Source organism: Larus michahellis, chromosome 12 (genome assembly GCF_964199755.1).
Source record: "Larus michahellis chromosome 12, bLarMic1.1, whole genome shotgun sequence".
NCBI lineage: Eukaryota > Metazoa > Chordata > Aves > Charadriiformes > Laridae > Larus > Larus michahellis.
Genome location: NC_133907.1, coordinates 5,396,707 through 5,410,023, shown reverse-complemented (window position 1 = coordinate 5,410,023; position 13,317 = coordinate 5,396,707). Strand labels below are relative to the sequence as shown.

The 13,317-nt window shown below is 51.5% G+C and overlaps 2 protein-coding genes across 2 annotated transcripts; one reads left to right on the top strand and one right to left on the bottom strand.

Moving 5' to 3' along the window:
- The first annotated feature begins 4,144 nt into the window (after positions 1–4,144).
- On the top strand, positions 4,145–5,900 carry PDRG1 (p53 and DNA damage regulated 1). Its single transcript, XM_074604814.1, has 5 exons — positions 4,145–4,338; positions 4,458–4,533; positions 4,689–4,763; positions 5,106–5,186; positions 5,500–5,900. The coding sequence occupies exons 1-5, from the start codon at positions 4,255–4,257 to the stop codon at positions 5,580–5,582; spliced, it is 399 nt and encodes a 132-aa protein (XP_074460915.1). The 5' UTR covers positions 4,145–4,254; the 3' UTR covers positions 5,583–5,900.
- Positions 5,901–6,369: 469 nt separating this feature from the next.
- Positions 6,370–12,556, bottom strand: TTLL9 (tubulin tyrosine ligase like 9). The gene is made up of 4 exons (XM_074605503.1): positions 12,418–12,556; positions 11,425–11,668; positions 8,179–8,300; positions 6,370–7,590 (listed from the first exon to the last, which is right to left on the bottom strand). Exons 1-4 carry the CDS (start codon positions 12,554–12,556, stop codon positions 7,520–7,522), a joined length of 576 nt encoding a protein of 191 aa, XP_074461604.1. The 3' UTR covers positions 6,370–7,519.
- Between the last annotated feature and the right edge of the window lie 761 nt (positions 12,557–13,317).

Below are 13,317 nucleotides of genomic sequence, written 5' to 3'. Positions count from 1 at the left end.
GTTGCCCATCAGAGTTCAAATGCAGCGTGTCTGGCAGAGCCAGGCTGCCCTGAGCTGTCTGGCAGTGCGAGGGGCTGGTACTGCCACGGGACATGTGCTCGCACAAGGAGCAGTACTGTGCCGGCATCCCTGGCAGTGCTGGGAAGGAAAGGGCTTTTTGCTCCTTTGTAGGGTGTCTCCAGGGAGGATGATCGCATGCAGGCAGCTGCCTCATGAAGGCAGCTTCAGCCTCCAGCCCAGAGGGACAGACTTTTTCTTGTTCGCTGCATTTCAGCCCCCAAGGCTCAGCCCTGTGTGTCTGCCTGCGGAGGAGCCACGTGCATGGCTGGAGCCTGGCCCACAGTGAGCACACCGCAGCACTCAGTGAGGGGCAGCATGTTTTAGCCCAGGAAATAAGTCAAACTTCCAAACTCTGCCTTGTAGAGCAGCAAGGTCGATCATCACAAACCTAGTGTGAGTCTGGGTTCCTGGCGTACAAAACTGAGGGAAAAAGTAGGGAGGGGGGTAGGCGTTAGTCAGCACAAGGGAGCAGAGTCAGGCCCTTGGCGACGCTCTCCCACTGCTGCATGTATTAGCATGGGTAATATGACTTAAATACCTAACCTTGAGATGCTCCTGACAGATCCCCTCGACAAATGCCTGCCTGGGGGAGGGGAAGTTCCCAGCATCCCAGAGCCCGAAGAAAGGAGCCTTTCATCCACTGCCGGTCAGCGGAAGGGCTCCACTGGCCAGAGTTCCCGCTGACACCTGCCCAGCCCCAGCCCTGTTTGGGTTCAGTCCCAGGGGAATCTCTGTCCTGGCTGGGCAATGGAGCAGAGCTGGTGCTGCCTCAATGGTGGGCACAACACCAGGGAGCGGGGACCCGGAGACCAGGGAGAGGTGGACCCATCTTCCTTCACAGACACTGAAATGGGCCCTCTGAAAGCAGAGTGAAACATCCACAGCCTGAGAACACAGGGACTGTGGTTTGAAGTCTGATTTATCTTAACAACAGGCCCTAGCAGCCACAGGGAAAAAAGAGAGAGAAAAAAAACCTATAAACATCCCTGAAATCTGCCCGTGCAGCTGTCAGCAGGCAGGCAGGCAGGGTTTCTAGCTGCATACATAAAAGCGCTGCAAGGAAGAAAAAGGAACATGCTGAAACCAAACCCTTCTCTTTCCACAACAAAATACACAGCAAAGCAAAGCAGCCTTTGGCGGTGGGCAGGCAGCCGGTCCCTCTGACTCTGACCGGTTCCTGGGAGCGCACATAAACATGCAACTAGTCCAAATGGACCTCTGGTCCCTGGCCTGAGTCCAGCTTACCAGCAAAAGGCCTGTCCCCAGTGCTGGCTCCAGGAGGAGAAATCCATGATGAGTTGCGGCTGGCTCAGAGCTTGGCTGGGGAGAGGCCCGCAGAGCGCAGCACCAGCCGCCACTCGCTGCCCTGTGAATGTCTTCCTGGTGTCAGTGGCTTTGCGATCCCACTCAGCTGCAGCTTCTTGCATGCCTGTGCTGAGCTGGGTCCCTTGGTACTGGGGAGAACGGCCCCCTCCCCTCCGTGCAGCCCAGCATCCCTGGCAAAACCCTGCGTTCATTGCGCTGTCACTGGCAACCCCGGACAGATACTGCTTCCCTCCACTGCTGCCAGGACATGGACAGCCTGTCCCCATCCCATCCCTGCCCCCATGTACACCCTCTCCCCATTCCCATCCCATCTCCATCCTCATCCCATCCCTATCCCATCCCCATCCCTCCTGCACAGACTTTAAAAGCGCTCCCTCCTCCTCCCCTTGCTGGGCAGCGCAAAGGCTGCTGGTGGAGGTAGTGGGAGAAGGTTTCCAGTCCACTGAAGGGGACGGTTACCAGTCAGCCAGGCCATGCTTCCCAAGCACCACCCCCAGCTCCAAGCTCTGCAGCCAAACCCCAGTCTCAAGAGGCTGTGTCTGTGCATGTGTGGCAGGACAGATGGACGGGGCTTTCACTGCCCACAGAGCTTTTTGTCACTGGTCTGAAAGATATGTCCCCCTGGGAGGTAAATGTAGCTCCAGCTCTGGTTAGGGTCCCAGCACACATTGTGAGAATCAGACGCTCTTGTCTTCTGATCCCATCAAAGCAACAAGGATCAAATGCTACCTTCATGCCCGGCAGAAAGCTGAGCCAATCACTCCATGATGGATGCTGTGGTGTGAGGCTGCAGGAAAAAAACAGACCTGCATCCCGCATCCCGCATCCCATGTCCTGTCCCATGCCCTGCATCCCACTCTGCATCCGACCCCAATGCCCCTGTCCTGCTGAGACTCTGCAGGAGCCAACACTGAGATGGTGGATGGGAAGCAGCTGCCCCCCAACCCAGTCTGTAGATCTCCAGGCAGCCACCCCCCTAGAAAAAGGAGCATTTTCCATCTTTGGCATCCATCCCCAATCCTGCTGCCTCTTTTGGTTGATGTCAGGAAAAAATCCAACCTGAGTCTGAATCACTCCCAGCCTGGCCAGGATGCTGCGCATAACTGCTCGTTTCCACCACTCGCCTGGAAGCCACCTTATTTTAGCACACGCTGCCGCAGACGGAGGAGCTCTCCCCAGTTAACTGTAACAAATGACCTTATGGGATTAGGGCCAGTAATCTTCCAATCTGGGTAATCTCCCTTAGGGGATTATTTGCCCACAGAAGTGTGGTGACCACCAGCCAGCCACTGCCTTGCTCCCTCCATCCCTGTCCCCTGTGGTCCCCATGTGGCCACCCCCACCTCCAGCAGACAGGAGGTGCTGCAGTGCTGGGGGTCACTCCACACCCTTTGGAGAACTTCTTGCCAAGATGAGTCCCATGAAGAGGGCAAGCCAAAAGGTCAGGTCCCTCCCTGCCACTGGTGGTGCTTCCCTCCCCCACCCCACGATCAATGCCTCAGGGATGTCACTGGGGGCTTCCACCCATAAAAGCACCAATCCAAAACAGACTGGAGGTCCCTCCACCATCAAAGGGGAAGCAATGGTGTCACTGTCACCACAGGACACTGAGTGGCATTGTCAGGAAGGCAGTAACGGTGTGGAAGGGACTCGGCAGCACGGGCCAGAGTTTATGACCAGGGAGCAGCCCCGGTTGGGTACTGTCATGCTGAAGATCAGTCAGCACTTTCTGGGCAATTTGGGGGTGCAGAACCCCAGGCAACCATGCAGCACATCGTTACCAGTAAGCGACAGGAGCGGGACCAGCACCGACACAGGTTCTGAGCTGGGAACCGGGCAGTTTCACCAGGGAGGAGCAGCAAGGACATAGGACATGAAAACCCGTGTCCCTCATTACCTGCCAGCCCGGGTGGGCTCCCAGGGTCCCTCTCCCACTGCAGAGCTCACATGGTGCGGGTCTGCCAGTCCTTGCCATCGGTGAACTGGGTCTCCCTGTGTCTCTGACACCCCGTTTCTCCGTCTCCTCTACTTCACAGGTTGGGTGGGCTGGAAAGAAGGGGACAAAAGCCATTTTGAGGGGTGATATTTCCCGCTTCCTTGTAGGCAGGGTCATTCAGGGCAGAAGATTGATGAGGTGCCCTTGGCAGAGTCTTGTCGCTGCCCTGACCTGCCAAAAGGGCTGGTCCCTGCCTGGTGCAGGCCGAGGGGCACCGGGGCCGGCTGAGGGCGAGCCGAGCCACCGGGAACACAGCCGGCTCCCCTCCCCGGGGACGGCAGGCCCTCACCCCCTGAGCTCCGGACGAGCCACCCAGCTGCGCGACATGAAATCTGAGCTCGTCACCCCGCGCTTTTAGGGCTCTTTAGTGCGTTCTGGGGAGAAAAAGGGGGCAGAGAGGCAACCTGATGCTCTAAAAAGCCCAGCTGCCTGACAGCGGCACCGAGCTAGCAAGCGGCGAGGGAGGGCAGGCAGCGGGAGGGGGGAGAGGGGACGGCTTGTGACAAGGCATCAATAATTCACACGCCGTGGGGACCCGCGGCGAGGCGGGGGGGTCCCAGCCCAGAGCCCCTCCGGGCTGCGGGGAGCGGGGCTGGGGGCCGGGACCCCCCCGCCGCCGGGGCTCAGCGCCGCTCGGCCGCTCCGTCCTTCTGCCGGGCGGCGGGTCCCGCGGGGCCGGGGCCGTCCGCATCCCGGGCTTACGGAGCCGGTCCCGGAATCGGTGAGCAGCGCCCAGGGCGGCCGCCAGGGGGCGCGCTGCCACCGGGCCCCTCCCGCCGCGGAACCCGGCCGCGCGGCGGCGGCTGCCGACCGGCGGGGAACGGCGGCGGACCGGGACCGGGACCGGGACCGGCACCGGCACCGGCAGCGCCATGGCGAGGGACCCGGCCTTCGTGCTGCGCTACCTGGCCGAGGTGGAGGAGCTGGCCGAGGACGTGCTGGCGGCGCGGCAGCAGGTACGGCCCGGTTCCCCCCCCCGCCCCCGTTAGCTCCGGCGGGCCAACCCTCCCCCCGGTCGCCTCCTTCCCCCGCCGCCGGTAGCCCCGAGCCCCGGCTGCCTCTCTCCCTTTTGCAGATCGTGGACCTGGACGTGAAGCGGAACCGGAACCGGGAGGCCCTGCGGGCGCTGCAGAAGGACCCGGAGCCCGATGGTGAGGTCCGGGCCCAGCCCGGTGCACCCCGCGGGAGCCCCGCAGCCCGGGGAACGGCTGCGTGATCGGGGAGGAAAGCCCCTCTGACAAAGCCTTCCCCTTTCCCTTTTTTTCTTTCCCTCTTCTCGCCCCACCCCCCCCCCCCAACCCCCCAGGCAAGGCCATGGTCTGCTTCGGGGACATGTTCATCGAACTCCCAAAAGCCCAGACCAAGGAGATGCTGCGGAAGGGTAAGGCCGGCTGCCCCGGGGACTCTGTGTACAGGTGGTCTTAACCCTAATAAGATTTTAGAAAAAGGGCTGCAAAGGGCCCAAAACCTCCCCCTGGCAGGCGCAGGCAGGTCCTGGCCGTGGCTCGGCTGTCCCAGGCAGTGTCCTGGGAAGCGCCTTTGGGCACGAAGCAACGCGGGGCTCAGCCCCGTGGGCAGCAGAGCACCGGGTGGGACCCCAACACAGCTGGGGAGGAGCCCTCTCCTGCCCCTCGGGCCTGGGCTTCCACACCGAGCGCCCCGCAGAAGGTTCAGCCTTCGCCCCAGAGCTGTCACCTCCTCACTCCTGTCCCGCTTGTCTCAGACCAGGAACATCTGGATGAGGAGATAAACAACCTCCGGAAAGAGCTGCGCCTGAAGGTCAACCGCCTCTTCGAAGCTCAAGGTAAACGCTCCTGTTCTGGAACCTTCTCAGTATCTGGGAGCAGACGTTGTGTGTCAGGAGGAGGGTCCAGAAACTCCTGAGCTCTGTGCGTTCCTGTAGCCCCTTTCCCGTTGGCTTTGCAATTCCTGCCCTGCTCCAGCAGTATCCTACGGCTCCTGGTGTGGAGCTGTCACCCCCCAGCACACTAAATGGGCTCCCACATCACTTCCAGGGCTGTCCCTGCCCTCCCCGCAGCCCCTCTATAGAGTTTCACATGGACTGCTTCACTTCTTTTGTAGCCAAATCCTGATTTTTTTTCTGTGTGTTCTCTCAGGTAAAGCTGAGCTGAAGGGATTTAACCTGAACCCCATGACTGCTGAGGAAATGAAACTAATCAATCGCATCCTGGAGGGCTGAGGTGGCCGGGCCAACGTCACGTCATTGGGCTGGCACACCTGGAGCTCACACTGCAATAGCTGCAGCTTTCGGGGTTTGCAGGAGGACATTGGCATGGCCAGAGTCTGCCTCAAGTGAGATTTCTGGCAGGTGCTGGGAAGCGTTTGGCTCCTTAGCTATGACACTGCAGTTTTCTTGGATCACAAACCCTTTCCTGCTCCTTGCTGGAGCTCAGGTGGCAGAGCTGTACGGAGGCACGGGCTGGGACACAGCGATGGGCAAACGCCTGTGGCTGGTGGAAATGGGATTATTAAAATCAGAGCAATGGAGCATTCCTAACTCTGTGTGTCTGTTCCTTGTTGGGTTTTTGTGCGAGCGCTTCTGGAGTTTGGCTTCAGAGTTGGTTCTTTGTTGTGCTGGGAACAGGAGTAGGAGGAACTGGGACTCCACAGTGTGCCCGAAGCACAGAAGAGGAGTTGTGCGCGCCTGTGGTATTAAAACAAAGCCAAACTATACATCTGAAGCACGTCAGGAATTTCTTTAAGATTTGTAGGGAGGGATAGGGAGAGGCAGCATCCTTTTAGTCTCGCTTGGAAAACGTGTTCTGCTGTTAAGTTGTAAGGCGAGAGACCACAGAAAAGAGGTTTTCAAAACTAGATGAAGGGATAAAATGTATGTATATTTAAAAAAAGCAGCCTGAAGAGGGCTGAGCAGCAATAGTCACAGAGCCTGTCTTGTAAAAGGACAACTGATTGGTTTCTTCAAAGGTTTTAACATTATGCTACCCTTAGTCTGAAGCACAACTTGGTTAAGACCATAAGAAGATTTTTTTTTAAAAAAATCATAATTAGAAATGGACTACAGTAAGTTTTTGGGTTTTCTTCTGTGTACAGGAAAGTGTCTGAGACCTGCTAAGCCCTTTCTTTTTTTCAACTTCTGTAAAGATATTTCTGGATAGAATTTAAAAACTTTAAATATGGCAGTTGTCCTTCTGTCTCCAGCTCTTTAGGTAGCTCACCTGTTCTGTCAAACCTCGCACACGTAACACAGAGGCCTGATCCCTTGCTCTCTTCCCTTCTGCACAGCCGTGCAGAACTTTGAACATGGCACCACCGTTTTCCTGGCTCCCTGACCACCCTCCAGCGGTCCCTCCTCCAGACAGCCTGGCACTGCCTTGTCCGGTTCCGCACGTTCTTCAACTTATACATAGTTCCAAAAATACCTTGTTTCAGACTCCTTAAAAACGAGGTGTGGTTTCTTTAAATCTAAAAAGCCAACTACCCTTGCTTGATCTAAGTTTTAAAATTCTGTAGCTAATGCCACGTACCCTAAACGTACAACTGCAAGAAGCAAGGCTGTCCACTTCAAGCTTAAGTTTCAGATACACAGATTAAATATAACATCGACTTATCACCTGAACTATCTTGCCTGTAGCTTTTTCAGAAAATTGCATCTCTTCTGGAAGCAAGCGGCAGTGCACAGTGCCAAGTCCCGATGTTAGAGCCGCACTCTTACACAACCCTGTAGTACAGCCAGCCAGCGTCTCCCTAACATGTGATGGCGAGGTTATTTTTACAGTATCGTGGCAACAGGTTTTCTGCTCTGACATGTTTCCATAGTAGTAGCAGTAGGAGGACCAGGTGGCTGTCCTCCCTAAGAGCTTAGTTTTGCTGTACAGAATGTGTTTATCCCCTTTATTTTCTTACATGGTACAGAAGTAAGCTCTGCAAGTGCAGGTGGACAGCTGAGAAGCCAGTGTCCCTTGTGTCTTATGTCAGCCACTATGAAATACTTCATTCAGGCTTCCAAGCTGGGGAACCTTCAGAAGCAGGCGGCCAGCATCTTGCGCTGAGCCAGCAGTGTCCTGAGAGAAGTGGGAACTGCTGCTGCCCGATACGAGGAAGAGAGAGCAAACTTCATCCAGGCTGATCGCTCCCATCCCAAGCTCGGGATCAGCACTACACTTTCTGCTGTGCAGGAAGACTCCTGAAAAGCTGCTTCAGTTGTTTCTTCCTGTCATCGTAGCAGCCTGCAATGAAAACGTGAACAGGGGAATCACACATCACCTTACTCTACCTTCCTATAGAGGTGGGGTAATGTCCCGCTTTCAGGTGAGGCTGTACTCATGTCTTGCTAGTTAGAAACTACAGCCAGAGAGGACTGTAAGCACACTGAGCTGCGTGCTGCGAAATAAAGTTACAATACATGTCAGCCTCTCAGAAGTATGACTTCAGAATCTTCCCAACAGTAAGATGCACAGCTAGGTTCAGGAAAGTGCCCAGTAAACAGTCCCCACAGTGACTGTAGAGTGTTTTTTGCAGCAAAACTGGCATATGAAGAAGTCTGCTGTGACTTAATGCTTGAAAAGCAGAACTATGAATGAAACTGTTCCTACTACATTTACAGGCTTGTTTTCATCAGTGCTTCTGCAGCCTGGTCACTTACATCCACTTTTGGAAGGCATTTGCTCCTTTTGGTCTCTTAACCCCATAAGAGCTCACACACACGTTCTTGTTCTTTTGTTTTTCAGTGAAAGGTGTGTGCTCTCCTCTTGCTGATGGGCAGATGCTATAAGAACTTGAGCAGGGCACCCTGCCAGCCCTGGATGAGTACGCACCTAAACGTGTGCTTGTCATGATGTTCTCATTCACCGGAGTACCCGGGTCTTCCCCTCTGCTGACAGACCCATTGTTCCGTATCAGGTCAAAGCCTCCAACACGCTTCTCCTTCCCCACCAGCCTACAACATCAAATACACACACTGAAGTACCTGAGCAATGACAATTATCTGTCTGCGCACAAGAATAAACTCACAGACAATCAGAGACAAAGCTGGACAGCTGAAAGCAGTGGATGAACATCTTTCTACTATTAATATGTGAGGTTAGCACAGTTGTAAAGTCAGCCACAAAATGCTGCAAGACAAGCTGCTTGAAACAGAGAGCTGCAGAAGCAGTAAGTGTAGGAGGCACAATGGAGAAGGGCCTCTGAAAGACAGCTCTTGTGCAAGTCCCAGCTCTGACACGGACTCCGTTCCCTTTGCAGCCCCATGCTGCTTTGTTTTCCCACTCTGAAGTGGCAGCACGCTTGCTTACTTTGCTCTGTTTCTGGAAATTCACCATTTAATCGCTATAAAGGTTATAGAGTATTACGACCAGTTGCCAAGACAGACATGGAACCAGACCATCCGTTCCAAACAGTTTAATAAAACCCCTTAGAAGGTAATAAACATCTTTGCCCGCCTGCTCTCCCTGTCCACACTATGAAGTGTGTCTCTGAGAAGATGACATTTGAGTTCAGTTTTCCTGGCTACTGTCAGTGAGGGAAGGTGAAGCATGCACCTCCAGAAGCCAAGGGGATACAACAACAGTAAATTAGGGAGAAACGGCAGTTTTGCCAATGGTTCATCTAAGAGAAACGCCTGTCTACAAAAATCATTACTCTGCTAGAGGCAGGAGTAAGTGTGAAGCAATAGGAAATCCAACCCCAAATCTCTTTCCCATGCGCCGAGCCAAAGAACATTCTGAGCTTATTGCAAAGTTTCTATTCCTGTTCTTGATGGTACTAAAGAAAAAAAAAAAAAAATCCCTCTAGCTTCCAGAAAGACACACAAGTGAAAACCAAAGTCTAGCTGAAGCCGTAAATGCTGAGGAGAACTCACAGAATGAGCATTAACCCTTTTTTAGCAGCGGAATGTGGATGTCTCCTGGAAACAGTTTCCTAGCACAACACAGTGTTCAAATAGCAATTCTACGAGAGCCCAGCAGCGCTACCTGAGCACTGTGATGACATCGAGGACTTTCATTCCGATTCATTTGTTTCCTGACCAACTGAAGTTACTCCAGCTCTTTATGTGCAGGCTGCCTAAGCAGTCATTTGGTTTGAGGCTATGAACTGAGTAGATTGTGCAAATTAGAGCTATCCAGGACCACAGCTGAGCTGCGTTTATTTGCTCTTTTGAAATAAAGCTGTCCCCAATGGCATCACGTGAAATATTGGACTGATGCTGATAGAACACAGAGCTGTCTTGTTAGACAGAAGAGGTAAAAAAAAGTAAATTAGAGAAGACGTTTGACAGGAGAGCACCGTCAACATAAATCATATCTAAGGGAAATTTCCTTACCTATGGTCCTGCTTGCACTTTACATGATTAAGGCTGAAAGACTAAAAAAAAATAATCCTATTTGCTTGTAATTTCTGAAGTACTATTTGCTGTTTCTGTTTTTCTCAACTCCTGTAATTACAAGTCGGTTGCGCTCTCGGGTTCCTGCTGTTGCAATACTTGGGTTGCGTATGTAGCAGATAATATTCTGAGAATTTCAGCTGAACTTTAATGATACATAGTTTTCACTTAGCCAGTGAGAAAACTTGTATTTAAGAAAAAAAAAATATCTAGAGTCACATTATGTTTTAAAGGGTTTTTTTTTGTTGTTTTGTTTTAAATACCGACAAGTCCTATGGAGTCCTTTTCTCCACAACTGGCAGGAGGGACATCTTTCAGTTGGGGTCTGCCTTTTAGCCAGTGCACTACAGACACGGGTCATGTTTAGTGCTGGCAGCCAAAGGCACCAACTGGAGGTTTATCAGGGCTGATGGGGCACTGCTGAAAGATACACAAGCAGGAGAAGAGATGATGGTAACCCTCCATCTCTGGCAAGTGTTGTGGTACTTGTGATATGCTGATACTTGGAAGGGAACATATTCCAGAAATAGCCAAATTGGCAGGGTTTCACAACACAGTGCTAGAGATTCTACAGACAAAGTTACAGGGTGCCGCGCCCAGCTAATAAACTCTGATACTTTGAGCAAAACCAGCTGTATTTCTTCTGGACACCAGCTTCCTTCATGTAAAACAGTTCAAACCTCTCTACACTTCACTTGCAGTTCCAGACTGGCTCACCCAGAGCCAGCTTGCAAGCACCTACCTACAAGACGCAGAAGCATCACAAGACACCCCTGTCCAGGGAAAGTAGCTGCCCTGATACTCTAACCCCTTGTATGTTTATTAACACCCTTAAGGTTTTAGATCCTGATGGATCAGGATGTCATAGCTGTAGAGCTCAAAGCAGTGTTTGTCACTGCTAATCACCTTCTGAACACTCTGGAGGCTGGGGATGAAAGTGTCGTCTGTATCCACAAAGAGAACTTCCACCAACCCTGCCCCATGTTTGCCCCACTTGCAGCCCTGAGACATCCAAACACAACTATATGAAGCCGTTCCCAACAGATGACCATGGATTTAGTCCACGTGATTCTTTTCAATCCTCACCCTGTAGTCTCCACAGCTCAGCAAGAATTCTTAGTAAAAAAACAGAGACCAGAAGGTAGGTGCCACCAGCCCCACAATGCGGTTAAACTCTTCAAGCATGACAACTGTACAGTTCTAGGGAAAAAAGGTCCCTAGGTCTCCACCAGAAGTTTCCTAACAGCAATCAGCATCTTATCTTCTATCAGGGTATTGCAGAGACTCTCCTTTCCACACAGACAAGAGAGATTTATAGAAGGGAGCAGCCCATAAAATGGGAAGTTCAACACCATCCTCCGTCACTCTCAAACGTCAACCCTCATCTCAGATTCACGAGGAATCTGACATCCCATTTAATATTTTTTTTCCTCCCTCTGTCTCTTTCTCTCAGCTGCCACTTCTTGAGAGAGGAAGCTTAACAGTGACAACTGTGTGCAGCAACGTCAACCTTGTTGTACCGCTGAGGTCTTAGAAGTGAAGGGCTAAGCTATGAGATATCCGCATCTCAGAAAAGCGCTAACCAGAAAGTTACTAGGTTTAAAGTCAAAAAATCAGCCCTGTAGATGCGCAGACAGCTGCAAAGCAACGGTTAAAGCAGAACACTCACCCAGCCTCTCACCTAGAGCTGCTACCAACAAAACCACATTTATGGGTATCAGGAGACAAGGCAGCACAGCTAAGTGGCTGCAGCACACGTCCACGGCGTGGCAGCTGGCAGGATGAGGTCAACTTGCTCGCATCTGCCAGAAGAGCCCCAACGGCAGGCGGCAGGGGAACAGTCTGCAGACAGTGCGTATCCCTCACCTTCCCGGGATCATAATCACATACAGTCTTTTGCACTGCCACATTTGTGAGATGAACATCTGGAATGAAGTAGAGATAAGGATCAAAGACAAAAAGACACCAAACAAGCAAATATGTAATTCTCACTCTAAACAGTCCTCTTCTGCCCCGGCGCCAATTAATTATCTTCCCTGTCTGTAATCACAGGCTTCAACTACCTGTGCTTAAATCCAATACTGCATGATGATATCTTACTAAAAATTGTAGGAAAAAATTAAAAATCAGAAGTAATCAAGAGTGGTATCTGGAAAATGAAACAGTGACTGGCCTGAGCTAGTACTGTACCTCATGGCTGGCACGAAGCTTTTCATGTCAGCACGTCTCAAACCTCAGCATGCCTTCATCCAGGGCAGCTTGTACCCCCATTCTGGAAAGGCTTTTGATCATTTAGAGAAAGCATGAACTCTGCTGAACTTTCACAGAGAGAAGTGATGGATTTTCCTGTCTCCTAAGCCATCAAATTGAGGTGGGATACCTTTTAGGAAGATGTGTTAATCAAATGAAAGCTATCAAACTCAATACAGTAGCAAGTGTGACACATAGGAAATCAAATAGTTCTCTCTCATGAATCACCCTGTCCTTACATTCTGTGAAGCTAAGGAAGAAGAAAGGCTGCCCCCATTCAACCACTAACAATAAAACCAGGACTGACATTTCAGCTTCAGTCCTAGCTGATTTGTCAAACTGACATTTCCAGTGATCTGGTGACACCAGTTTTCCAGTGAAAAAAGACAGGAGAGAGACAGGGTGACAGCAGCAGCAACAGGACAGCTGAATCCTTTAGGTGTCTGCAGGAGTCCGAAGTGACAAGGTTCATCTGATGCATCCAATACCAAGCAGTAGAATCGTACATTCCTTTTCTTAGCCTTCTTTATGGCACACGCAGACAGGTAGGATAGAGCGATCATCTCCGCTATTCAGAGTAAATCCTGTCTTAGGAAAGTGAGCAAATCCACCTCTGGATAACCAGGCCTTCAGTGGGATGTACTGGGAGAAGAGGAAAGGAGCAACTGGGCATGAAGGCAGGGAAATGCCATTCCTGGCATAATAATGGTGGTTTGCCCTTAGAGATGTCACTAGAACATAAACTCTCAACTTATGAAGTGCAGAGAAATATAACCCATTTGCTGATATTGCTGCCTAGTGTTATACCTACCCAAGATCAGAAGTTTATACATTAACATGCACACAAAGCAAAAGAAGTCAGATCCCAGACGAAGTATCTCACCATTTGGGAAAAGCCACAGTCAGAAACTTTGTTGTTGCCCTGGGGAATGGTGAAAGAGTATTGCATGAGACAGGCACAGGAGAACAAGAACAGAACGCGTCACTAGCAGAAGGAGAGAATGAAATAAGAGCAAAAAAACCCAAATGCCTGTTGGATATTCCCCAAGGCGAAGACGGAGAATCATTCTCACCTTCTTCAATCAACGATATCCTTCAGTTTTTGGAGCAGGGAAATTCCTTCACCTTGTGACCTGCCAACACACAGATGGAAGAGCAAAGTTACCAGCTTTAAGATTAGCATTTCCTGCTCTTTCACAGTATTTCAGTGTAGACGATCTGCATAACCTGATTCATCATCTGTTTGTATGCAGGCACATTTATTTAAGGTTACAGGGGCAGGGGGATCCAACAACAGATTTGTAAGTGTTAGGAGGATTCCTGG